Source organism: Coregonus lavaretus, assembly GCF_964263955.1.
Source record: "Coregonus lavaretus genome assembly, chromosome: 7".
NCBI lineage: Eukaryota > Metazoa > Chordata > Actinopteri > Salmoniformes > Salmonidae > Coregonus > Coregonus lavaretus.
In genome coordinates this window covers 28,356,778-28,384,658 of record NC_139994.1, presented here as the reverse complement: position 1 = coordinate 28,384,658, position 27,881 = coordinate 28,356,778, and the positions used below count along the sequence as shown (strand labels likewise).

Below are 27,881 nucleotides of genomic sequence, written 5' to 3'. Positions count from 1 at the left end.
GGCTCCTGCCTCTCCAATGTCTGTCACAGGAATCACATCAGTGGCAAGAGTTGTTAGAGGCTTTCACTGCTTAATGTAGTAGACACATGGAGCAAGTGGCAAGTGCACCATGCCCTGTCTCAAGGCACCGATGCTTGTACCCAAGAATTGCTGACATTTGCTGGATCTTCTTGACGTTAGCTGGATTTCAGAGCATGCAGACACAGAAAAATAATTAATATTTCTTAATGATCTTTAGGGCTTTTCACACTATTGACCCAAACCGAGCCAGGCCAAGCCAAGCTGTACTGAGCTGGCCTGGTTATGCATCCACCATAGTTGCTGGAACTGTGCTTAAAAGGAGAATGTGAAAAGAGAATATCCAAGCAAGCACCATTTAGTTTGGGTCAGCACTTTAGTCTGAAACAAGTAAAAATGTTAAGACATTACCCTCATTAATTCTTGATCTGACTAAATCAGAATGTTTTTACGACAAAGCAAATGACGGACACAATTATCCTTAATTTCAAGGTCTTTATCAGTTCAACGTGCTGCCATTCTGTTTTAACGACACCCCCCGTGATCCATACACGCCATAGGATGTGAAGGCACTTAAAGCTTGATGCTTAATTTGACAGTACAAGTGTCTCATTGACTTAACTGCCTACCTGCCCGCATTGCAGACATGGTCCTGGAAAAAGGAACAACAGTTCAATTTCAGTTCCAATCTGACCTGGTGTCAGATTTTGCTGGCATTCTAAACAAGCCTGGCTGGGACTGACACCATTAGCACTTGGATGACTCTAACCCAGACAGCTGCCAACAGTCGGCATCTTTAGACCTCCCTCCCCACCCCATCAACTGTTGTCAAGGGATTTGTTACCACAAATATACCACTAAATAGCTTTCCCACACCAAACAATCTATCTGAATCGAAGCCTAGTTAACCTACCTTTGGGAACCCTTTCATAAGTGGGTTTTGTAATTCACAGATCCTTCAGTTCATCTTGTTCATAATTCTCACTCTGAACAAGCGAGAACGGTCATTGCTGACTAGTAACATAGTGAAACTATATAGAAACAGACACATTATGTCAAGCAAGTACTTTAGTTATCGCCTTGCCAATAAAACACATTGAATCGTTTGAGACAGATTAAGGCCAACCCCCATGTTGTCTCCCTGCAAAAGGATGAACATTAAATGAAAATAGAGAGCATTTTATTCAAAGAAATACAACAGATTGTGAAGGCACTCTGTGTCAAATTGAGATTGAACACAGGCTCAAAAACATTCTATTAGAAATAACTTACTTCAAAGGCATTCTATACATCTGTACATAAATAGAGAACTGATCCTCGTAATCCTAACTTAACCGCACCATCCCTTCACATTATATTTATTCAAGTCCCACTTCACTCCATTTCCCTCACTCCCTGCTCTCCACCCACTTCTTATCCTCTTTTTCGATTGTGACAGTTCTTCTCAGAAATTATTTTCATCCAAATGTCCTTGGCGGCCTCCTGTGAAATGTCTCACCAGTGAAGTTACATCAACTTTTCACCCTCTGCTCACCAGCCTGCTCCACGATGACATGCCGCATGATGGTGCCCCCCAGCGTCCCGCCCTGCCCATTGCCCACAGCAACTGAGGGGTGCAGGAGGACGAGGGGCGCAGATACGGAAGAAGACTGGGGAAGAGAAGACCCTCCCTGAGAGACTACTTGGGGCTGAACAAGTAAGATCGTATGTACGGCCGCCTGACTCTCCATATTCCCCTGAATTTTGACCCCTAGGACGGCATTCTGCTCGGTGATGCCCTCCTGTGGCTGTGCCGGGGGGCAGCAGCGGTGGGTCTTGCGGTGCTTGCCCAGGTTGGAGAGGGAGCGGAAGGCCCGGTGGCACACTGGGCAGGAGAATGGTTTCTCGCCGCTGTGGGTGCGGGCGTGCTCGGTGAGGCGGGCGGCCAGGACGAAGCTCTTGCCACAGACACCGCAGATGAAGGGACGCTCGCCGCTGTGCAGACGCTCGTGGTCGCGCAGGTGAGGGATCTGTCGGAAGCGCTTCCAACATTGGGAGCACTGCGGAGAGGAAAATGAGGAGGGAGGGACAGGAAGAGGGAGGGACAGGAAGAGGGAGGGGCAGGAATAGGGAGACAAGGTTGGAGTAGGAGTGAGGGAAAGATACAGATAGACAGTTATTGCTAATGTGAGCACCCACAAATATTATCAGGTAGAGGGAAACAGCTTTTAAGTGAAAATACAAGGCTTTAGCTACCTTAAAATGGCCTTTAGATACTGGCCCAGAGTGTTCAAAGATTTACGGGGGTCTAATGAGCTGCTAAGAGCTTTATACTCGACACCCTGAGCCTGGAGTGTTACCCACAGGCGGTTGTTAGGTGACGTACAACGCCTCCTAGCGGCCACGGCTGAGTGGCTACCCCAAACTTCATGATAACAGTGCCTAAAACTAGTTGATTCATCACCACAGTGAATTTATGTGCAGTAATTGGCTGCTCTTAGGCAGGAAAGACAATGGGATTATATATATATATATATATATATATATATATATATATATACACACAGTGGGGAGAACAAGTATTTGATACACTACCGATTTTGCAGGTTTTCCTACTTACAAAGCATGTAGAGGTCTGTAATTTTGATCATAGGTACACTTCAACTGTGAGAGACGGAATCTAAAACAAAAATCCAGAAAATCACATTGTATGATTTTTAAGTAATTCATTTGCATTTTATTGCTTGACATAAGTATTTGATGCATCAGAAAAGCAGAACTTAATATTTGGTACAGAAACCTTAGTTTGCAATTACAGAGATCATACGTTTCCTGTAGGTCTTGACCAGGTTTGCACACACTGCAGTAGGGATTTTGGCCCACTCCTCCATACAGACCTTCTCCAGATCCTTCAGGTTTCGGGGCTGTCGCTGGGCAATACGGACTTTCAGCTCCCTCCAAAGATTTTCTATTGGGTTCCAGTCTGGAGACTGGCTAGGCCACTCCAGGACCTTGAGATGCTTCTTACGGAGCCACTCCTTAGTTGCCCTGGCTGTGTGTTTCAGGTCGTTGTCATGCTGGAAGAACAAGCCACGACCCATCTTCAATGCTCTTACTGAGGGAAGGAGGTTGTTGGCCAAGATCTCGCGATACATGGCCCCATCCATCCTCCCCTCAATACGGTGCAGTCGTCCTGTCCCCTTTGCAGAAAAGAATCCCCAAAGAATTATGTTTCCACCTCCATGCTTCACGGTTGGGATGGTGTTCTTGGGGTTGTACTCATCCTTCTTCTTCCTCCAAACACGGCGAGTGGAGTTTAGACCAAAAAGCTCTATTTTTGTCTCATCAGACCACATGACCTTCTCCCATTCCTCCTCTGGATCATCCAGATGGTCATTGGCAAACTTCAGACGGGCCTGGACATGCGTTGGCTTGAGCAGGGGGACCTTGCGTGCGCTGCAGGATTTTAATCCATGACGGCGTAGTGTGTTACTAATGGTTTTCTTTGAGACTGTGGTCCCAGCTCTCTTCAGGTCATTGACCAGGTCCTGCCATGTAGTTCTGGGTTGATCCCTCACCTTCCTCATGATCATTGATGCCCCACGAGGTGAGATCTTGCATGGAGCCCCAGACCGAGGGTGATTGACCGTCATCTTGAACTTCTTCCATTTTCGAATAATTGCGCCAACAGTTGTTGCCTTCTCACCAAGCTGCTTGCCTATTGTCCTGTAGCCCATCCCAGCCTTGTGCAGGTCTACAATTTTATCCCTGATGTCCTTACACAGCTCTCTGGTCTTGGCCATTGTGGAGAGGTTGGAGTCTGTTTGATTGAGTGTGTGGACAGGTGTCTTTTATACAGGTAACGAGTTCAAACAGGTGCAGTTAATACAGGTAATGAGTGGAGAACAGGAGGGCTTCTTAAAGAAAAACTAACAGGTCTGTGAGAGCCGGAATTCTTACTGGTTGGTAAGTGATCAAATACTTATGTCGTGCAATAAAATGCAAATTAATTACTTAAAAATCATACAATGTGATTTTCTGGATTTTTGTTTTAGATTCCGTCTCTCACAGTTGAAGTGTACCTATGATAAAAATGACAGACCTCTACATGCTTTGTAAGTAGGAAAACCTGCAAAATCGGCAGTGTATCAAATACTTGTTCTCCCCACTGTATATATAGATTACTCACAATCATGAAACACCAAAGGAAATATGACTCAAGAACTGTCAGAAAAGCGAAGAAACCTTTTTCCCCTGTCAAGACCTGAACCCAGACAGCTGTCAGTACAGGGTCTGCTCCGATCATGTCATCACTGGTAAGTCTGATCAATTTTGAGTTTAGTTTAGCTGTTATGCTAACCAGGTGTTGACAACAATTCTAAGTTAGCCAACATTAGTTAGCTAACATTAGTTAGCTAGCTAAATAGCTTGTAGTCTAGCTATTAGCATGTCTCTCTCTTACAGGCAGTGCGTGAGTTTCAAGTTTTGGGGGAGCTATTTTTCACTATAAAAATGCACCTTTATAATAAAGCATTGCATGCATCGATCATCTCATTTGCAGAATAATGGAAGCCTACTATTCCTAATGTGATGAGTAGATTGGATAGTCAGTTTATTAGGCTCTTAATATAACTAAATATAATCACTGTGCATACAGTGGGGGAAAAAAGTATTTAGTCAGCCACTAATTGTGCAAGTTCTCCCACTTAAAAAGATGAGAGGCCTGTAACTCATCATAGGTACACGTCAACAATGACAGACAAATTGAGAATTTTTTTCTCCAGAAAATCACATTGTAGGATTTTTAATGAATTTATTAGCAAATTATGGTGGAAAATAAGTATTTGGTCACCTACAAACAAGCAAGATTTCTGGCTCTCACAGACCTGTAACTTCTTCTTTAAGAGGCTCCTCTGTCCTCCACTCGTTACCTGTATTAATGGCACCTGTTTGAATTTGTTATCAGTATAAAAGACACCTGTCCACAACCTCAAACAGTCACACTCCAAACTCCACTATGGCCAAGACCAAAGAGCTGTCAAAGGACACCAGAAACAAAATTGTAGACCTGCACCAGGCTGGGAAGACTGAATCTGCAATAGGTAAGCAGCTTGGTTTGAAGAAATCAACAGTGGGAGCAATTATTAGGAAATGGAAGACATACAAGACCACTGATAATCTCCCTCGATCTGGGGCTCCACGCAAGATCTCACCCCGTGGGGTCAAAATGATCACAAGAACGGTGAGCAAAAATCCCAGAACCACACGGGGGGACCTAGTGAATGACCTGCAGAGAGCTGGGACCAAAGTAACAAAGCCTACCATCAGTAACACACTACGCCGCCAGGGACTCAAATCCTGCAGTGCCAGGCGTGTCCCCCTGCTTAAGCCAGTACATGTCCAGGCCCATCTGAAGTTTGCTAGTGTGCATTTGGATGATCCAGAAGAGGATTGGGAGAATGTCATATGGTCAGATGAAACCAAAATAGGACTTTTTGGTAAAAACTCAACTCGTCGTGTTTGGAGGACAAAGAATGCTGAGTTGCATCCAAAGAACACCATACCTACTGTGAAGCATGGGGGTGGAAACATCATGCTTTGGGGCTGTTTTTCTGCAAAGGGACCAGGACGACTGATCCGTGTAAAGGAAAGAATGAATGGGGCCATGTATCGTGAGATTTTGAGTGAAAACCTCCTTCCATCAGCAAGGGCATTGAAGATGAAACATGGCTGGGTCTTTCAGCATGACAATGATCCCAAACACACCGCCCGTGCAACGAAGGAGTGGCTTCGTAAGAAGCATTTCAAGATCCTGGAGTGGCCTAGCCAGTCTCCAGATCTCAACCCCATAGAAAATCTTTGGAGGGAGTTGAAAGTCTGTGTTGCCCAGCGACAGCCCCAAAACATCACTGCTCTAGAGGAGATCTGCATGGAGGAATGGGCCAAAATACCAGCAACAGTGTGTGAAAACCTTGTGAAGACTTACAGAAAACGTTTGACCTGTGCCATTGCCAACAAAGGGTATATAACAAAGTATTGAGAAACTTTTGTTATTGACCAAATACTTATTTTCCACCATAATTTGCAAATAAATTCATTAAAAATCCTACAATGTGATTTTCTGGATTATTTTTTCTTCATTTTGTCTGTCATAGTTGACGTGTACCTATGATGAAAATTACAGGCCTCTCTCATATTTTTAAGTGGGAGAACTTGCACAATTGGTGGCTGACTAAATACTTTTTTCTTTTGATAAACACATTTCATGCAATTCTACTACACTTTATATGACTGGAGACATTAGCAATCTTTTTTAATACAACAAATCATGGGGTAGCCTAGGCCTCCTTTGCTGACACTGACAAACAGATAAATAAAAACGACCTTCTATTGAATGCAACCATTTAATCTAGACCGGCAAAGGGGAGACACAAATTGTACAAAATGTCCGACTTCCGAGCGCTCAAGACAATGTTTTTAACGGTCATCCAACTCCATGCCAAGTCGGAAACTCAGGCATCTTTCTAGAGCTCTGACTTTCCGACCAGAAGATCACTGACGTCATGATTTGACCTAGTCCCCCCAGTTGTCTTGAAAGCACCATTATTGTCCCAAAAAACTCCAGTGGCACTGACCCAATTAAAATTTGTTGAGAACTTTATTCATAAGATGGAAAATGCATGGACATTACAGCATAGGACAAAGGCCTCAATGGCATAGGGCAACCTGCTGTGTTGACCATTGGTTGTTCCAGCCCAACAATCTATTTAATCTGTATATGACACTAAAACACCTGAATGAATTAAACACAACCAAACAATCAAGAGCCCTGATGGTATAGGTGACCTGAATAAGTGATATTCTAACATCAGGTGTGCTTTTCATTTGTTTATGTACTGTAGGTTCACCAGCTGTCCTCTATCAAGACACCCATGTCGACTGGATTCCCACTGGAGAAGATGAGCAATGCTCATAGGTTTATACGTCCGGGTTTGGCCGGTGTAGGCCGTCATTGTAAATACGAATTTGTTCTTAACTGACTTGCCTAGTTAAATAAAGGTAAAATAAAAAATAAAAATAAAATACATTGTGACTTACAAACAATTTTTGTTTTAAATTTGCTAACATTAGGTACACATATAACCCATGGTATACAAGAATGTACACTTATTCTCTCGGGACATTCATTGAGACCTCTTCATCTGCAGACAGGGTTCCACAGCTCTCTGTATCTGAGGATTATTGACATAAAGAAACAGGCTTCATTATACTCAAATTAGACAGCACTGAATAATATGTTGGTACCTGCCCTATCCAAAGTAGTCTACTCTCTCCCTTATCTGACAGCTGGCGCTGCTAACATTAATCCTTTCACCCTCTTCCATGACTGTTAGCTAGCTACCAAGCTATGAATGCATGGAGTTTGTTTAAATTTACAATGATAAATACATCATGGTAGCTAACTATCTAATATGAAGTTAGCTAGCTGGTAATATTTTATTCACTTAGCTAGTTAACTTAACATACTGTATAGCTAGCTACGTTAGCAGCTCATTTGAGTTAGCCTGCACACTAGTTCCTGTAGCAAGCTAGCTAGCTAATATTACATAGTAAAATATATATATATATATATTCACTTACTTGAATAGGTTCTCCCACTGACTCAGTTTTCTGGGTCCTTACAAAAAAACGAAATAATGGCACATTTTCCCGATATTTCCGGTGATAGCAAAACGCAGCCAGCCACGTGGACGATTGGAGGACTTCCACAGAGAGGAAGAGGTAGAGAGAGGCCAAACTTGGCGGAAAATCTGTCTCCCTCCAGCAGGTGGCTTTTTTCCCCATTGTTTCACCCACCAAGCAAGGAGTTTTTGTATTGAGGTCAATGAGTGTCGAATTTGGTCAACAACATTTTGTATGGCTTATTTGCTACGTAAGGTTTATGTAATCTAATAGAAGTTTAGTAATGCTTAGGTTGTTACAAGTGTACTGATATAAGTTGGAGACGCGACATCCTGGCAACTTTGAGTAAAAACACTTTATATCAGAGTTGTCTTGAGATAGCTATGCATATTCATGGCATGAGGCTAGTAGCATAGTATCGCTCTCCATTGAATACAGGCGGATGAAATATTCAGAATAATTTGATGTATCCACCAATCCAGAAATTAAGGATAGGTGCGAGCTTGACAGCCCACCATGCCACTTTGTGGACAACAACTCCCATTGTTAGGGCAGTGAGACATGTACAGTGCATTCGGAATGTATTCAGACCCCTTAACTTTTTCCACATTTTGTTACAGCCTTATTCTAAAATGGATGAAATTGTTTTTTTCCCCTCACCAATCTACACACAATACCCCATTACGACAAAGCAAAAACAGTCTTTTAGAATTTTTTACACACTTATTCAAAATAAAAAACGGAAATATCACATTTACATAAGTATTCAACCCTTTACTCAGTACTTTGTTGAAGCACCTTTGGCAGCAATTACAGCCTTGAGTCTTCTAGGGTATAACGCTACTCATGGTTTCTCATGGTCTGAGAGTCCTTTAGTTGCCTTTTGGCAAACTCCAAGCGGGCTGTCATGTGTCATGTGCCTTTTACTGAGGAGTGGTTTCCGTCTGGCCAATGTACCATAAAGACCTGATTAGTGGAGTGCTGCAGAGAAGGTTGTCGTTCTGGAAGGTTCTCCCATCTCCACAGAGGAACTCTGGAGCTCTGTCAGAGGGACTAACGGGTTCTTGGTCACCTCCCTGACCAAGGCCCTTCTCCCCCGATTGCTCAGTTTGGCCGGGCGGCCAGCTCTAGGAAGAGTCTTGGTGGTTCCAAACTTCTTCCATTTAAGAATGATGGAGGCCACTGTGTTCTTGGGGACCTTCAATGCTGCAGAAATTTTTTGGTACCCTTCCTCAGATCTGTGCCTCGACACAATCCTGTCTCGGAGCTCTACAGACAATTCCTTCGACCTCATGGCTTGGGCTCTGACATGCACTGTCAACTGTGGGACCTTATATAGACAGGTGTGTGCCTTTCCAAATAATGTCCAATCAATTGAATGGTGGACTCCAATCAAGTTGTAGAAACATCTCAAGGATGATCAATGGAAACAGGATGCACCTGAGCACAATTGAGTCTCATAGCAAAGGGTCTGAATACTTATGTAAATAACGTAAATAACACCCTGTTTTTGCTTTGTCATTATGGGATAGTGTGTAGATTGCTGAGGATTTGTATTTATTTAATCGATTTTAGAATAAGGCTGTAACGTAACAAAATGTGGAAAAAGTCAAGGGGTCTGAATACTTTTCGAATGCACTGTATCTTGTGAGTAAATCCATAATCTTTTACTTCCACCAGACTGACTCTGGTCTTCCAACATGGCGCCTGGTTTGGTTGCTAGGTGATTTGTGACACAATTGAAAACCCTCTATACAACAACTTGTTGAAGGGGACTAAAGCTGGACAATTTGGTTGTCTAGAACTGGCATTTCGGTTGACAAATAAAACAAGTTGGCGTAACAACTAACACAGGGTTGCCCTAATACAACCTTCGGTCTATGTAGGGCTGCAAAAACTTTTTCAGAAATCACAGTTGGAGGATTTCTGGAATCAGCAGGGAATGAGCTGCGAGGGAACCCTCCAACTTGGACATCTTCAACCGGGATTTCTGAAAAAGCAGCGAATTTGGGGAAAGTTTTGAAATTTTGCAACCCTAGACCTGCATTGACGTCTTTCACCTCTGACCTGAAAGGGCTTCTCCCCCGTGTGGACTCTAAGGTGGACGCTGAGCGATGAGCCGGTGGTGAAGTCCTTCCCACAGTGTTGGCAGTGGAAGGGACGGGGCTTGGGGAGGTCGGCGGCGGCCACCGTGTCCCCGGGCGCCGGGCAGTGGGTGAGGAGGTGCTCCTCCAGGGAGGCCGCCGTTGCATAGCGCCGTCTGCAGGGGGTCATGGGGCAGCGCAGGGGGGTCTGTCCGGCGTGGGACAGTCTGTGGAGGTCCAGGCCTTCCTTGGTGACACAGCGGTGGTGGCAGAACTCACAGTCCAGAAGCCTTGTGGTCCTGTCCCGCCTTCCGCCTTGGCCACGGCCTCTACCCTGGCCTCTACCCAGGCCCGTTCCCTTAACAACCAGGCCTATGTCCACCATTCCTGTACAGAGAAGGAAGTCAGTGCGATTACATGGCACAGAAGCACCCATGTTAAGTGAGCATATGCAGAAAAGCAGAGGGTTAGAAAACAGTTTAGAAACGTAGAACTGTACATGGTTGAGAATATCAGTGAGAATATCAAAAGAACCACACAATAACAAGGACAATTACCAAAGTCCTAATTAAATCAAAAGAGTAAACAGGCTAGACCCTAATACAACAAGATATTACGAAAATACTTTTAATTGAAATAGGTCAAAGTAAAACATCTTCCATCATTGTAGGCAACAACTTCCAACAGATACACTAACATTATTAAGGGGTAAATAATGTGGTGGTGGGGTAAATAAAGTGGCGGGGGAAACTCATTAGTCAAAGTGAAAGGGGGAGTATTCACAAGACCGAGGTGACTGCGCGAGGCCTTGTAAGTTGTGTTGCAACACTGCCCTTGATGACCTGGCTTACTGGGCCCAAGCCAGCGTGATTTAATAATGATAACAAAACTAACAACATAAATCAGCAGGTAATGGCCTGTGAAACACACAGCGTATTAAAATAGATAATGTGTTGTGACAGGGGTGGCAGGGTTGGCGGTTGTTGTACGGCATTGTGGATAGTGGGGGATTTGTCTCTCTGCCTAGTCTTTTCTCTTATACATTTAGTTAGCGGTTCATATGGATATGAACGCTCGCTGACTTTATTAAATGAAATGTATTGATATTATGCTGGCGCAATCAACCGCAGAGCGCGGGTGCGATCAATCGCTTAGCCGAGGGCAGACTTGATGTAGGGATGCGCATATGGCACAGAGACTGGCGTAGATACGGGTGCATATGCAAAGCAACAGGCAGACGGCCAAGTGTAGTAATACAGGCAAGTAGGTGCTTGAAGAGCCACCCACACGGTCAAACACACACTCAGAAACACACAGAATGACATCATGCAGGGCTATCAAAACCATGCAGATAAACGATTAAAGAAAGATTTGAGAGCACAGACTGGTAAAGAAATCCATACACAAATGCATGCACACCCTATTAATATTACTCTGACCGTCGTGTGTGAGACCATGAAGCTTCAGCCTGCTCTTGTGGAAGAAGTGTTCACCACAGATGGAGCAGGTGAACGGATACTTCCCCGTATGAGAGTATCTGACGGCCATTTCAAGGGAAAAGAGAGACAATTAGATATGTTTTCTGAAAATATGGAAATACAATTTCAAGCGAAAAGCACTTATTTCTAATTCAACGTTCACCATATAAGGCCAGGAGTCTTTCCTTACCACGTGACCAGACCAGGAAAGACTCCTGGCCTTAATCATGGTCCTATATGAAATTCACAATAAGACAACATCTATACAACCTCATACAAAATCAACATAGGACATCCTTATACATGTGTATTCAAACAGAGCTGTGCTAATATACTGTAGATTGTTTAAAGCTTCGCGCCTCAGGTCATGACTCTATTGATCAACACAACCCTTCTGCAATAGACATGACACGTATAAAACTTCTGACCCAGTGTTTATCACAGTCCCTCTCGCATATAATAAAAGCTGTGTTGTTGTCTGTCTGTGTTGTCTGTCTGTGTTGTCTGTCTGTGTTGTCTGTCTGTGTTGTCTGTCTGTCTGTGTTAAAATGTCCTAGTGGATGATGAGGCAGTCTAATTCGATCAAAAATCTTCTGAATGAAAGTTAATGAGTTGTGGTGCAGTGTCATTACTTCCACCCCGCCACACAGTAACTCATGAGTGAGAGCAGGTTGGTTGGCACTGTGCTGGGTTGTGTTCATTAGGCACCAAATTGAAGAAAACAGGCTGAAACAGGGAGGGACTACATGGACTAGTATAATAAGAACTAAGAACTGTTTTCGTTTTCCGTAGAAAAATATTTTGCTACGGTGTGCCATAATGAATACTGGTGTCTATGATGGATTGTAAAGAGCAAGAGAGAACCCCGGCCTTCAGCCATGTTACTAATGGGCTAGCACGTAATGACAGGTCTGTGTGTGTGTGGCAGTCCTATGTAGCCACGTAATGGTAGGTCCACCAGACAGATCTCTCAATGTGATTACACTGTCAATTCATATCCGCGGGCAAGAATAAAACAAAATTGCATTGGAGTATACCGAAATATGATTGACCGCAAGCGATTCATAAATCGATTCCTTTTACTTGTGTTATTATACTGGAATTTGTTATGTCCATCATGGTCGGGAACTAATGTTGATTAACTATTGAAGCATTCGTCTAGTAATAATATGAATATTACGATTATAATTCCATCATTGACTGAACACTTTCCCATTTCAAATTGTCAGACTCCAGCCACCCAAATCATAGACTGTTCTCTCAAGCAAGCGGTACCGGAACGCCAAGTCTGGGACCAAAAGGCTTCTGAACAGCTTCTACCCCCAAGCCATAAGACTGCTGAACAGTTAGTTAATCAAACGGCTACCCAGACTATTTGCATTGACACCCTTTCTTTTTGTTGCACTGACTCTATGCACTCACTGGACTCTACCGGCACACTCACAGATACTACACTGACACTCCAACACACACACACGCTCACACTCTTCACATATACTGCTGCTACTCTTGTTTATTATCTATCCTGATTGCCTAGTCACTTTTACCCCTACCTACATATTACCTCACTACCTCGTACCCCTGCATTGACTCATATGTAGTCATTGTTCTTTTATTGTTACTATTTAAAAACATTTATTAGGTACTTTTCCTTACTTTTTAACTCTGCATCGTTGGGAAAGGGCTCGTAAGTAAGCATTTCACGGTAAAGTCTACACCTAATGTATTCGGCGCATGTGACAAATAACATTTTATTTGTATACACTTCTATGTATCTCTGTGCACAACTGTACAGTCTGATGATTCTGTATGTATGAACGCAGGCCTTGCCTTCATATGTTCAATTGTATTGTATGAGCACTGAGCAGCATGTATGTAATTATGCTCTTGTGCTCCCCATGATAACACCTTCTTAATTGCCCCAAAGTCTTATACTGGTCTGAATGAAGAGCAATCGGTAATCAGCTTAGTATTTTGCTGTGTTACAATGTAATTACCAGTGTTTTGTTAAACACCTCAACTAAGAGGTCACATCAAAGCAGGCATAGAGAGAGGCATAATTGCCCCTAAGGCGATAAATAAAGTTGAATTGAATTAAATTGAATTCAGGCCAAACTCAATTGAATTGATGGCCAGACATACCTGTGAACCGGCACCTGAGAGGACATTCGGAAGCAGCGTGGACAATCAGGGCATTTGTATCGAAAACACTTTGGGTACTTTGATTTCTTTGACTCTGCATCATTGACCACACCACGCCCCTTCTCCATCCCCTCCTCCTTGACCGTCTGCTCCTTCACCACAACGCCATCTTGGTTCAAGGCGTCCTGGCGTTCGTGGAGTAGGTGGTGGGTCTTCAGCGTGCCCAACAGTGTGTAGCTCTTGCCGCAGCGCAGGCAGGTATACGGCTTGTGGGCGCTGTGGGTGATACGGTGGCGCGTCACACATCTGTTGTAGGCGAACGTCTTGGGGCAGAGGTCACACTTAAACGGCTTGAGGCCTGAGTGGGCCTGGATGTGTGTTCGCAAGCGGCTGCGGCTCTTGAAGAAACGCCCGCAATGGGGGCACGGTCCGAAGGGGACGGAGGGGTCGCCGGGTGTCGTTTCCAGGGCTGGTAGGGAGGTGGAAGGGTCAGGGAGGGTGGTGGTAGTAGTGAGGGGTGGATGGGTTGGGGTCTCTTCTTCGCCACTCACCACAGCTGAAAGAATTACGGAAGTCAATAATGAACTCATCCACATAAATAAGTAGGCACTAAAGTGGACACAAAATGTGAGAAAACGTTTTAAAACGGAAGAGGTGCCCCTGGATATTATCCAATGAAAACACAGATGAGCATTTTCCGTTTCAAAATGTTTTGCTACATTGTACTCTACTGAACACAGCCCAGTCTTCCATGCTCCTTTAGTAAGCCTACCTAGTACCTACCACTGTTGCTTTTCCACTGGAACAGAGGCTTAGGTATAATGTGGTCCACCTGGGGTGTGGAGCCCTCCGAGTCCCCTTCCCCTCTGTCTCGATGCTGCCTGCGGTGGTAGAGGTACTTGGTAGTGTTCATAAAGCTCTCTCCACACACGTCACAGTGATGTAGCGCCCCCGCCAAGCCGTGGATGGCCATGCGGTGCAGCTTCAGCGCCGACTCAGTGCTGAAGCCCGAGCCACAGGCCGCACAGAAGGAGGTCTGGCTCGAGGAGGAAGCAGTTGGATTGGAACTACAGGCAGCAGGGTTTGTAAACATGGGAGTGTTGGGGAAGGAATTCTGGGAATTGGAGTATGTTTCTGATTCCAATTCATTCTCAATGCTATATTCTTGTTCCATCCCTCCTCCATAGTCTACCTCTTTCTCCCTCTCTTTGTCATCATCCTCCACTATTTTCACACCTATCCCTCCATCACTCTGTCCCTCTACCCCCTTTTCATCTCCTATCACAGGCCAACACTCTGTATCCATTTCCTGGTCCCTTGGTTCTGACCCAGTGGTTGCAGAACAGTTACCCAGCTTGCTGTGCTTCTGCCACAGCCCCAGGGACTCAAACAACACCTCACATTCCCTACACTGGTAGTGGATGAGCAGGGCCGGGCTAGTCAGGTTTTGAGTTTGGGTCTGGTTTTGGGGGCCGTTGCAACCGGTCGGACTCCCAGTCGCTCTCTTCTCCAGGGAGTGCAGGTAGGGCAGGTTTGGGTTCGTAATGAAGGTTCTCTTTTGGTTTCTCTCTTGGTGCTGGGATGGTCCATTCTGAGACTGAAGTGCCACTCCGGAGCTCTAGGACATCAGCACACAGAGAAATGAGTCGAAACACAGAAAAAAGGAAACAGTGTTATACAAAAACAATAGTTATTTTTGTGATCACTTATGTTTTTTGATACTAAGGTGGCATTTGAACGCTTGTCATGAGTGCAAACCTGTTGCTAGCTGATTAGTTTGTTGCTAGGGATAATCGGTAGCTAAGGACTAGTTTTCATAGCAACATAACGCATTAGCTCAGGGAGTGTCACGCACCACAGTCCTCAAGGGCCGCCGGGTCTACCTTTCACGTTTCTCTCTCCCTGACACTTACGTGATCGATTTATGTCACTGACTAGACATGTCTCAAATGGCACCCTAGGGCCCAGAGGGCCAGAAATAGTGCCCAATAAAGGGAATAGTCTCCCATTTGGGACGCATCAGAGGTCTACAATCTGATGAAAGGAGGCTATGATGAATAGAGGCAGACACCCTGCAGCCCACAAAGACTGTCTGGAGGTTCAGAGGTGGTTGATACCAAAGCCTTTTCCTTGTAAAGATTTCTTAGGTCATCACTATCTGGCCATGATAGAAAGGACGAAGTTATAAGACTTTCTAACCGAAAAAACCAATTTTAACCACTTTCCATTACTTTAACCCTAACTTATCCTTACTCCTAATCCTACATAAAGAACAAATAGCTCATGTTCATTATCCTGACCAGAAAGTCTGTCAATATTGCCGTTTTGGTCCTTTCAAACATGGCCATCTAGCGACATCGCCTATGGGCGCAGTACCTCAGCCTGTGGAGTAGGTGGCGCTGTATGGACTGTCTCCTCTGTGTTGACAGGTTGGCAGGTGAGCTGATGAGAGATCACCACCTCCAGAGAGTTGAATATCTGGCAGCAGGTAGAGCACAAGTAGAGGGACGAGTCCATGCCTATAGCTGAGAGGAATGAACACATTATACACAAAGAAATACAGAAAAACACACACATACATACACACACACTCACAAGACCGCAACCCAATGAACCCATGATTTAAGCAAACACACAAATACACAACAAGCACACATATCAAACACACTCCAAATACTCACCAAGACTGCAATCCAATTAAAACACACACACACCAAGACAGACAGACACACACAGTAAATTGGCTCACAGCTGTCAGCCCGCTCCCTCCCTATCACATTGAATGCTTAGAGATGGATAATGCTGGTAGGCTGACATACTGAGGCTGGCTGCACATTAGCTGTTCCCCTTGGGGGGGGGGGGGGGGTAGATGGGTGTGAAACAGTCAGTGTGAATCTCTCTCTCTTTTGTCTCTCATCCCTCTCTTTCATTGGACTCTCTGTGTGAGCTTTCTGAGGGTAAAACAGATGGCTGTTCACTAACTGTTTGGCTAGGGACCCTCTCTGCCTCAGCCTCCACATGTACGCGCACACAAATGATAAACAGACTATGACCCTCACAACAGAGCGGATTCCACAAATGCTGCACCATTTGGTTTCCCTTGCCATTAATAACAATCTCCCTTAGGTTTGGACCTTGATAGGCGCTTGGAGCTAAATGTGTTTTAAACGTGTGGAACAGCGGTAATTTCCTGAGTTGACATGATGTAACAGGAGAGTGCAATAGCCAACACAACTCCAAGGAGATATGAGAGATCTTAGATATATGTGTTTCCCAGTTCAAAATGCTTTGACTGTGCCTGCTCTGACAATGGCACCTTAACCTCTGAGCTCTGTATTGCTCCCATATGGTTTCACCTTTCTAACAATGTGGACTTCTACTACACATCTAAAAGCCCAAATTAAATGGCAATATTTGATAACCTTCTTTGGGTGAATTATAATACGTGTGGCAGTGTGAGAGTAAAGCATGTCTGTCAACAATGTTTCATCTATTTAGTCATTGATTAGTAATCACTCACTATATTAATCTTACATTAATCTTCATTTTCCGGTCTAAAGTGCTGCCCATGCACTTGTTCGTAAACTGAGGTGGTGGGTTTTGGTGAATATAAGCCCTTTCTTTTATTTTGCATCTTTGCAAAAATGTGTTTGTAGTAGGTTATATAAAACTACAGAAAAAGGGTGAAATATTGTAGACAGTTGTGCCACCACAGCTGTGCTGATAGTTCTAGAATGCCAAGCAGTTGGCACCATTGCTGACAGCAGCCTTCAGTGTGCAAAGCAAATAGTGATTGACTGTGCAATGAGGCCCCCAGGCTCGACAGTGTATAATGTGCAAACGGTGAGGAATTTCCAAGGAGATGAAACCATTGTTTTTAATACTCTAAAAGCTTTGGCACTCAAGCTTGCCTCTCCAACACTGCACTTGAGGTTGGATCTTCTTTTAATGATTAAAAAAATGTCAGGAAAACATTGGCCGTTAATCGCGTGCACAGGTTGTAACCAGGCAACACATCTTTACATACTAAGTGGAGAAACATTGAACTGGCCTAAAGGACTGTAGGCATCTGAAAGTCATTGAAAGAGAACTAGCCTATAGGGCCTTGTATGGTGTTACTGTGTGTATGACAGAGGCCTAGGCAAAGCCTGTTAGAACATTACATACGATCTCTGACCTAGGCCTATAGGCATATTCAATCCTTGATCCTCCAATGTTTTCTTTTGTTTGTCTGTAGGACTACAGCGCATTTGGGAAAGTATTCAGACCCCTTCCCTTTTTCCACATTTTGTTACGTTACAGCCTTATTCTAAAATGGATCAAATAAAAAAAGTTCCTCATAAATCTACACACAATACCGCATAATGACAGAGAAAACTGGTTTTTAGAAATTTTAGCAATTCAGACCCTTTGCTATCCACTGTAGTGCATTCAGAAAGTATTCAGACCCCTTCCCTTTTTCCACATTTTGTTATGTTACAGCCTTATTCTAAAATCGATTAAATAAATACAAATCCTCAGCAATCTACACACAATACCCCATAATGACAAAGCAAAAACAGGCTAGAAATGTTTGCAAATGTATTAAAAATAAAAACAGAAATACGTTATTTACATAAGTATTCAGACCCTTTGCTATGAGACTCGAAATTGAGCTCAGGTGCATCCTGTTTCCATTGATCACCCTTGAGATGTTTCTACAACTTGATTGGAGTCCACCTGTGATAAATTCAATTGATTGGACATGATTTGGAAAGGAACACACGTCTATGTAAGGTCCCACAGTTGACAGTGCATGTCAGAGCAAAAACCAAGCCATGAGGTCAGGGGAATTGTCCATAGATCTCCGAGACAGGATTGTGTCGAGGCACAGATCTGGGGAAGGGTACCAAAAAATGTCTGCAGCTTTGAAGGTCCCCAAGAACACAGCGGCCTCCATCATTCTTAAATGGAAGAAGTTTGGAACCACCTAGACTCTTCCTAGAGCTGGCCGCCCAGCCAAACTGAGCAATCGGGGGAGAAGAGCCTTGGTCAGGGAGGTGACCAAGAACCCGATGGTCACTCTGACAGAGCTCTAGAGTTCCTCTGTGGAGATGGGAGAACTTTCCAGAAGGACAACCATCTCAGCAGCACTCCACCAATCAGGCCTTTATGGTACAGTGGCCAGAAGGAAGCCACTCCTCAGTAAAAGGCACATGACAGGCCGCTTGGAGTTTGCCAAAAGACAAACCTCTGTAACTCAATTGGTAGAGCATGGCGCTTGTAACGCCAGGGTAGTGGGTTCGATCCCCGGGACCACCCATACGTAAAAATGTATGCACACATGACAGTAAGTCGCTTTGGATAAAAGCTTCTGCTAAATGGCATATTATTATTATTATTATTAACTATAGGACTCTCAGACCATGATTGAAACCAAGACTGAACTCTTTGGCCTGAATGCCAAGCGTCACGTCTGGAGGAAACCTGGCACCATCTTTACGGTGAAGCATAGTGGTGGCAGCATCATGCTGTGGGGATGTTTTTCAGCGGCAGGGACTGGGAGACTAGTCAGGATCGAGGGAAAGATGAACAGAGCAAAGTACAGAGAGATCCTTGATGAAAACCTGCTCCAGAGTGCTCAGGACCTCAGACTGGGGCGAAGGTTCACCTTCCAACAGGACAATGACCCTAAGCACACAGCCAAGACAACGCAGGAGTGGCTTCGGTCTCAATGTACTTGAGCGGCCCAGCCAGAGCCCGGACTTCAACCCGATCGAATATCTCTGGAGACCTGAAAATAACTGCTTTTCCTTCACTCTGCCGTCCAATTTATCCCAAACCATCTCAATTGGGTTGAGGTCGGGGATTGTGGAGGCCAGGTCATCTGATGCAGCACTCCATCACGCTCCTTCTTGGTACAATAGCCCTTACACAGCCTGGAGGTGTGTTGGGTCATTGTCCTGTTGAAAAACAAATGATAGTCCCACTAAGCCCAAACCAGATGGGATGGCGTATCGCTGCAGAATGCTGTGGTAGCCATGCTGGTTAAGTGTGCCTTGAATTCTAAATATATCACTGACAGTGTCACCAGCAAAGCACCCACACACCATAACACCTCCTCCTCCATGCTTTACGGTGGGAACTACAGATGCGGAGATCATCTGTTCACCCACACCGCGTCTCACAAAAACATGGCAGTTGGAACCAAAAATCTAAAATTTGGACTCCAGACCAAAGGACACATTTACACCGGTCTAATGTCCATTGCTCGTGTTTCTTGGCTCAAGCAAATCTCTTCTTCTTATTGGTGTCCTTTAGTAGTGGTTTCTTTGCAGCAATTCGACCATGAAAGCCTGATTCACACAGTTCCCTCTAAACAGTTGATGTTGAGATGTTACTTGTTACAGTTTCATCATAGCGCGTGATGGTTTTTGCGACTGCACTTGAAGAAACGTTCAAAGTTCTTTAAATGTTTCGTATTGACTGACATTCATGTCTTAAGTAATGATGGACTGTCGTTTCTCTTTGCCTACTTTGAAGAATCTCAAATATATTTTGATTTGTTTAACACTTTTTGGTTACTACATGATTCCATATGTGTTCTTTTATAGTTTTGATTTCTTCACTATTATTCTGCAATGTAAAAATAAACAAAAACCCTTGAATGAGTAGGTGTCCAAACTTCTGACTGGTAGTGTACAGTCGTGGTCAAAAGTTGAGAATGACACAAATATTAATTTTCACAAAGTCTGCTGTCTCAGTTTTTATGATGGCAATTTGCATATCCTCCAGAATGTTATGAAGAGTGATCAGATTAATTGCAATTAATTGCGAAGTCCCTCTTTGCCATGAAAATGAACTTAATCCCAAAAAAACATTTCCACTGCATTTCAGCCCTGCCACAAAACACAGGTGAGTGTGTTGACGAGGACAAGGCTGGAGATCACTCTGTCATGCTGATTGAGTTAGAATAACAGACTGGAAGCTTTAAAAGGAGGATGGTGCTCAAAATCATTGTTCTTCCTCTGTTAACCATGGTTACCTGCAAGGAAACACGTGACATCATCATGGCTTTGCACAAAAAGGGCTTCACAGGCAAGGATATTGCTGCTAGTAAGATTGCACCTAAATCAACCATTTATCGGATCATCAAGAACTTCAAGAAGAGAGGTTCAATTGTTGTGAAGAAGGCTTCAGAGCGCCCAAGAAAGTCCAGCAAGCGCCAGGACCGTCTCCTAAAGTTGATTCAGCTGCGGGATCGGGGCACCACCAGTGCAGAGCTTGCTCAGGAATGGCAGCAGGCAGGTGTGAGTGCATCTGCACGCACAGTGAGGTGAATACTTTTGGAGGATGGCGTGGTGTCAAGAAGGGCAGCAAAGAAGCCACTTCTCTCCAGGAAAAACATCAGGGACAGACTGATATTCTGCAAAAGGTACAGGGATTGGACTGCTGAGGACTGGGGCAAAGTCATTTTCTCTGATGAATCCCCTTTGCGATTGTTTGGGGCATCCGGAAAAAAGCTTGTCCGGAGAAGACAAGGTGAGCGCTACCATCAGTCCTGTGTCATGCCAACAGTAAAGCATCCTGAGACCATTCATGTGTGGGGTTGGTTCTCAGCCAAGGGAGTGGGCTCACTCACAATTTTGCCTAAGAACACAGCCATGAATAAAGAATGGTACCAACCCATCCTCTAAGAGCAACTTCTCCCAACCATCCAAGAACAGTTTGGTGACAAACAATGCCTTTTCCAGCATGATGGAGCACCTTGCCATAATGCAAAAGTGATAACAGCTGTGGTAGCTGTGGTCGGGAGAGGTTGTGTTTTCTCTAGCAGGAGGTAAGCTTGGCTTCTTATATGGTGTTGAGTAAAGCTTAAACCATGTATTTAGATTGTAGGTAGGTAGTTGTAGTTAGGTATTGTAGGTAGTTTATTTAGGTAGTTATTTAGGTAATTATTGTAGGTTTCTGTAGGTAATTATTGTAGGTAAGTATTGTTTACGGCGGAGCCCGGCAAAGCACGAGGCTAGCTAGCTAGCGGGTAGCTACTGGTAACGTTTAGCAACGGTGGAGAGTTGTTTCCAATGTTATTTCACGCTTAAGAGTACCTGTAATTAAGCCAGCTAGCTACCTACCATTCAGCCGTTTTTCTAACCTCATTATCTGAGCCATCAACGCTAGGTAGTTAGTAGCTACTGTACTTAATTACACCTACTGATTGCAGAAGACAAATGTCAGCTGGCGTCGGGTAAGTTTGGCTTTATACATAGCTTGGGCTTTGTCGAGTAAGGCTTAATTATGTATTTAGATTGTAGTTAGGTATTGTAGGTAGGCCCGCAGCACGAAGCTAGCTAGCTAGCCGTTTTTCAAACAAAGTCAACACAGTAGCCATTGCTAGCTAGCCAACACGACCAGCTAACTGTACTGTAGTAGCTAAATACAATATATTTGTGCTAGCTAGCCAACGTTTAATTTTTGCTGCGTTATGAAAGGAACTAGACACGGACACGAATTATCTGTTTAGTGTGTTAACACACTATTGGTAGTTTGTTGTAACCAAGTATTGGTGCTAAACTGTGTGTTATTGGATGCTAGCATGCTAGTTAGCTTTGGCGTCATAGTTAGGCATCGTGGGCTGTTGTGGGTAGTTATTGTAGGTTAGCATTGTTTTCGGCGGTGCCGGGTGTAGCACGAAGCTAGCTAGCTAGCCGTTTTTCAAACAAAGTCAACACAGTAGCCATTGCTAGCTAGCCAACACGACCAGCTAACTGTACTGTAGCAGCTAAATACAATATACTTGTGCTAGCTAGCCAACGTTTAATTATTGCTGCGTTATGAAAGGAACTAGACACGGACACGAATTATCTGTTTAGTGTGTTAACACACTATTGGTAGTTTGTTGTAACCAAGTATTGGTGCTAAACTGTGTGTTATTGGATGCTAGCATGCTAGTTAGCTATGGTGTCATAGTTAGCTAGCTGAATAAAGTAAGTTGAGTCTATTCCTTGAAACATTGAACCGCTGTAGTTCACAACAATTCTAATTTCTAAAAGTGTAAGTTGGGAGAGTTTTTGTTCGGGTGGTTCAGTGAAACAATTATAGTTTCTGAGGTGGAAGTTTTGGTGAGGGAGGCCCTACTCTCTCCTTTGCCAGATGTTTAGTTCATTTCATTCAGATCTCCTCTGCATTATTGTAGCCATTTGCTACAGCCTGTCAACTATGTCTCTGCCTATCCCTGTTCTCTCCTCTCCGCACAGGCTACACAAACGCCTCACACCGCGTGGCTGCTGCCTCTCTAACCTGGTGGTCCCTGCACGCACCCCACACCTGGAGTTCCAGGTCTCAGGCAGCCTCTGGAACTGCCGTTCTGCTGCCAACAAAGCTGACTTCATCCCAGCCTATGCTAACCTCCAGTCCCTCGACTTCCTGGCGCTGACGGAAACATGGATTACCACTGAAAACACTGCTACTCCTACTGCTCTCTCCTCGTCTGACCATGTGTTCTCGCATACCCCGAGAGCATCTGGTCAGAGGGGTGGTGGCACAGGAATCCTCATCTCTCCCAAGTGGACATTCTCAATTTTTCCCCTAACCCATCTGTCTATCTCCTCATTTGAATTCCATGCTGTCACAGTCACTAGCCCATTTAAGCTTAATATCCTTGTCATCTATCGCCCTCCAGGTTCCCTTGGAGAGTTCATCAATGAGCTTGACGCCTTGATAAGTTCCTTTCCTGAGAATGGCTCACCCCTCACAGTTTTGGGGGATTTCAACCTCCCTACGTCTACATTTGACTCATTTCTCTCTGCCTCCTTCTTTCCACTCCTCTCCTCTTTTGACCTCACCCTCTCACCGTCCCCCCCTACTCACAAGGCAGGCAATACGCTTGACCTCATCTTTACTAGATGCTGCTCTTCTACTAATCTCACTGCAACTCCCCTCCATGTCTCCGACCACTACTTTGTTTCCTTTTCTCTCTCGCTCTCCTCCAACACTACTCACTCTGCCCCTACACAGATGGTAATGCGCCGCCGCAACCTTCGCTCTCTCTCTCCCACTACTCTCTCCTCTTCCATCCTATCATCTCTTCCCTCTGCTCAATCCTTCTCCCTCCAATCTCCTGATTCTGCCTCCTCAACCCTCCTCTCCTCCCTTTCTGCATCCTTTGACTCTCTGTGTCCCCTATCCTCCCGGCCGGCTCGGTCCTCCCCTCCAGCTCCGTGGCTTGATGACTCATTGCGAGCTCACAGAACAGAGCTCCGGGCAGCGGAGCGGAAATGGAAGAAAACTAAACTCCCTGCCGACCTGGCATCTTTTCACTCCCTCCTCTCTACATTTTCTTCATCTGTTTCTGCTGCTAAGGCCACTTTCTACCACTCTAAATTCCAAGCATCTGCCTCTAACCCTAGGAAGCTCTTTGCCACATTCTCCTCCCTGCTGAATCCCCCCCCCCCCTCCTCTCTCTCTGTGGATGACTTCGTCAACCACTTTGAAAAGAAGGTTGACGACATCCGATCCTCGTTTGTTAAGTCTAATGACACTGCTGGTCCTACTCACACTGCCCTACCCTATGCTTTGACTTCTTTCTCCCCTCTCTCTCCAGATAAAATCCTGCGACTTGTGACTGCAGGCCGCCCAACAACCTGCCCGCTTGACCCCATCCCCTCCTCTCTTCTCCAGACCATCTCCGGTGACCTTCTCCCCTACCTCACCTCGCTGATCAACTCATCCTTGACCGCTGGCTATGTCCCTTCCGTCTTCAAGAGAGCGAGAGTTGCACCCCTTCTCAAAAAACCAACACTCGATCCCACTGATGTCAACAACTACAGACCAGTATCCCTTCTTTCTTTTCTTTCCAAAACTATTGAGCGTGCCGTCTTTAGCCAACTCTCTTGCTATCTCTCTCAGAATGACCTTCTTGATCCAAACCAGTCAGGTTTCAGGACTGGTCATTCAACTGAGACTGCTCTTCTCTGTGTCACGGAGGCTCTCCGCACTGCTAAAGCTAACTCTCTCTCCTCTGCTCTTGTCCTTCTAGACCTGTCTGCTGCCTTTGATACTGTGAACCATCAGATCCTCCTCTCCACCCTCTCCGAGCTGGGCATCTCCGGCGCGGCTCACTCCTGGATTGCGTCCTACCTGACCGGTCGCTCCTACCAAGTGGCGTGGCGAGAAGCTGTCTCCGCACCATGTGCTCTCACCACTGGTGTCCCCCAGGGCTCAGTTCTAGGCCCTCTCCTATTCTCCCTATACACCAAGTCACTTGGCTCTGTCATATCCTCACATGGCCTCTCCTATCATTGCTACGCTGACGATACACAACTAATCTTCTCCTTTCCCCCTTCTGATAACCAGGTGGCGAATCGCATCTCTGCATGTCTGGCAGACATATCAGTATGGATGACGGATCACCACCTCAAGCTGAACCCTGGCAAGACGGAGCTGCTCTTCCTCCCGGGGAAGGACTGCCCGTTCCATGATCTCGCCATCACGGTTGACAACTCCGTTGTGTCCTCCTCCCAGAGTGCGAAGAGCCTTGGCGTGACCCTGGACAACACCCTGTCGTTCTCCGCTAACATCAAGGCGGTGACCCGATCCTGCAGGTTCATGCTCTACAACATTCGGAGAGTACGACCCTGCCTTACACAGGAAGCGGCACAGGTCCTAATCCAGGCACTTGTCATCTCCCGTCTGGATTACTGCAACTCGCTGTTGGCTGGCCTCCCTGCCTGTGCCATTAAACCCCTACAACTCATCCAGAATGCCGCAGCCCGTCTGGTGTTCAACCTTCCCAAGTTCTCTCACGTCACCCCCCTCCTCCGCACACTCCACTGGCTTCCAGTTGAAGCTCGCATCCGTTACAAGACCATGGTGCTTGCCTATGGAGCAGTGAGGGGAACGGCACCTCCGTACCTTCAGCCTCTGATCAGTCCCTACACCCAAACGAGGGCATTGCGTTCATCCACCTCTGGCCTGCTGGCTCCCCTTCCTCTGCGGAAGCATAGTTCCCGCTCAGCCCAGTCAAAACTGTTCGCTGCTCTGGCACCCCAATGGTGGAACAAGCTCCCTCACGACGCCAGGACAGCGGAGTCACTCACCACCTTCCGGAGACATTTGAAACCCCACCTCTTTAAGGAATACCTGGGATAGGATAAAGTAATCCTTCTACCCCCCCCCCCCCCCCAAAAAAAAATAAAATAAAATAAAATAGTAAAGTGGTTATCCCACTGGCTATAGGGTGAATGCACCAATTTGTAAGTCGCTCTGGATAAGAGCGTCTGCTAAATGACGTAAATGTGCCCTTGAGCAAGGCACTTAACCCTAATTGCTCCTGTAAGTCGCTCTGGATAAGAGCGTCTGCTAAATGACTAAAAAATAAAAAATAAAAACTAAGTGGCTCAGGGAACAAAACATCAAAATGTTGGGTCCATGGCCAGGAAACTCCCCAGACCTTAATCCCATTGAGAACATGTGGTCAATCCTCAAACAAACAAAACCCCACAAATTCTGACAAACTCCATGCATCGATTATGCAAGAATGGGCTGCCATCAGTCAGGATGTGGCCCAGAAGTTAATTGACAGCATGCCAGGGCGGATTGCAGAGGTCTTGAAAAAGAAGGGTTATACTGCAAAATATTGACTCTTTGCATAAACTTAATGTAATTGTCAATAAAAGCCTTTGACACTTATGGAATGCTTGTAATTATACTTCAGTATACCATAGTAACATCTGACAAAAAATATCTAAAAACACTGAAGCAGCAAACTTTGTGAAGACCCACATTTGACCACGACTGTATATTACTTTTTACAGTCTATGATTTTAACCTTATGCAATGTCGCCCCCTGGCGTGCTATATACAACCTCACAACATGTGGAAAGATGAGTGTGTAAAGAAATAGTTGCAGGCCTAAAAGTGTAGATAGATATTTATGTTCAAATGTTATTTTGTGGAGATGGTTACCCCGATCTTGTTTGAGATTTTGACCCATTTATCACTTGTCAAGTGACATCAATTAATATAGTTTTTGTCTTGTCAAGCATTATTCTTTATGCATACATATTTACCATATTTAAATGGTCCTAAAACATTTGCAGGTGTTGTTAGTAGCTGCATTATTTGCTTTCTTGTATCAAAGTGGGTTAACTGTACCTGCAAGCCAGACAAGTGGCGTTGGTTGTTATCGCATCGAGCTCAGAAACACTATTGCTCGTGCTTTCTATGGTACAATGGCCGCTCCTCTGCAGGTCGAATGACTATATCCTCCCTCTTTCAGAATACATTTTCCATCCACTTGGTCGCTTGAATAAAAATGATAGTCTGCTTCTCGAATAAGCTCAAAAGTAAAACGCCTTTCATAAAATTACATAAACGTATGGATACTAACTGCAAAACGACGCTACCAAAATGTTAGTCAAAACAGTCGAATGATGTCCTCCTAGTAAAACTCTACTCGATTGGTTACGTTGCCGCGGAATATCCACCAATCACGCAACGTCTTTGGAGAATTTCCAAAAGTTGTGCTACAAATTAGCAAACAGGTGGCACTGGCTGGCTAGTGTGGGTGCATTTGAAGAGTATGAACATTAGATTGTAACACTAGTGCTGTTTTTATATTAAAGCTGCAATATGTAACTTTTTGGGGACCCGACCAAATTCATATAGAAATGTGTTATAAATATGTCATTCTCATTGAAAGCAAGTCTAAGAAGCGGTAGATCTGTTCTATGTGAGCTATTTCTATGCTTCCCGTTCTTAAATTTAGTTTTTGCATCTTCAACTTTCGGTTTTGTACACTAGCTTCAAAAAGCTGAAAATACAATATTTTTGGTTATGGAAAATATATTTCACAGCGGTTCAGATGGTACGATGATTCTCTACTACACCAGTGGTCACCTACTGGTCGTTCGCGAACGACTGGTCGATCTCCAAGGCATTCCTAGTCTTATCGCCAAACATTTATTGGGGAAAAACAACAATAAAGCCTTACAGCGCTGTTGGAGGTAGCAGGGTCTGCGCCAGAACGAATCATTTGATTGGGAATTAGATTTCTATAGGCGGGCCTGTTTTTTTCATGGGAATTTGGATAATAGGTATTATAATAAAGACCGTAAGCAGCTTGTGAGTTTCAAATTTGGGGAAGCTTACAATTTATCCTACCATTTCTACCTATATGCATGGCAATTATGATTATTTTTATATGCGCATTTCAATAATAACGTTTTTGGTTCTCAAAATTATTGTCACGTGGTTAATCATGAAAATATTAATTACAATTATAATCTAAAACTTACAATTCAACTAATGCAAAAACACCAGCCTTTGCCATATGGACACATTGATAGCTTACACCGTGATCCATTGGCAGCTAAATAAATTAGGCATGGCACTCAGAGTAGGCCTATAACTTCCATCATCAACTAAGTAAAATACATAGGCCTAAAGCCGACAAATAAAAACAGTAGAAAATATTTTTTAAATCACAATCTCTCTAATCCGCCTGTCTGCCTCCCTT

General features: G+C 44.6%; 1 protein-coding gene across 1 annotated transcript; it reads right to left on the bottom strand.

The window, feature by feature from the left end:
* Positions 1-499: 499 nt before the first annotated feature.
* LOC311132790 (uncharacterized protein) lies at positions 500-26,844 on the bottom strand. Its single transcript, XM_084166128.1, has 7 exons — positions 26,519-26,844; positions 15,761-15,909; positions 14,168-15,002; positions 13,385-13,940; positions 11,204-11,301; positions 9,748-10,151; positions 500-2,057 (listed from the first exon to the last, which is right to left on the bottom strand). Exons 2-7 carry the CDS (start codon positions 15,899-15,901, stop codon positions 1,530-1,532), a joined length of 2,562 nt encoding a protein of 853 aa, XP_084022254.1. The 5' UTR covers positions 15,902-15,909; positions 26,519-26,844; the 3' UTR covers positions 500-1,529.
* Between the last annotated feature and the right edge of the window lie 1,037 nt (positions 26,845-27,881).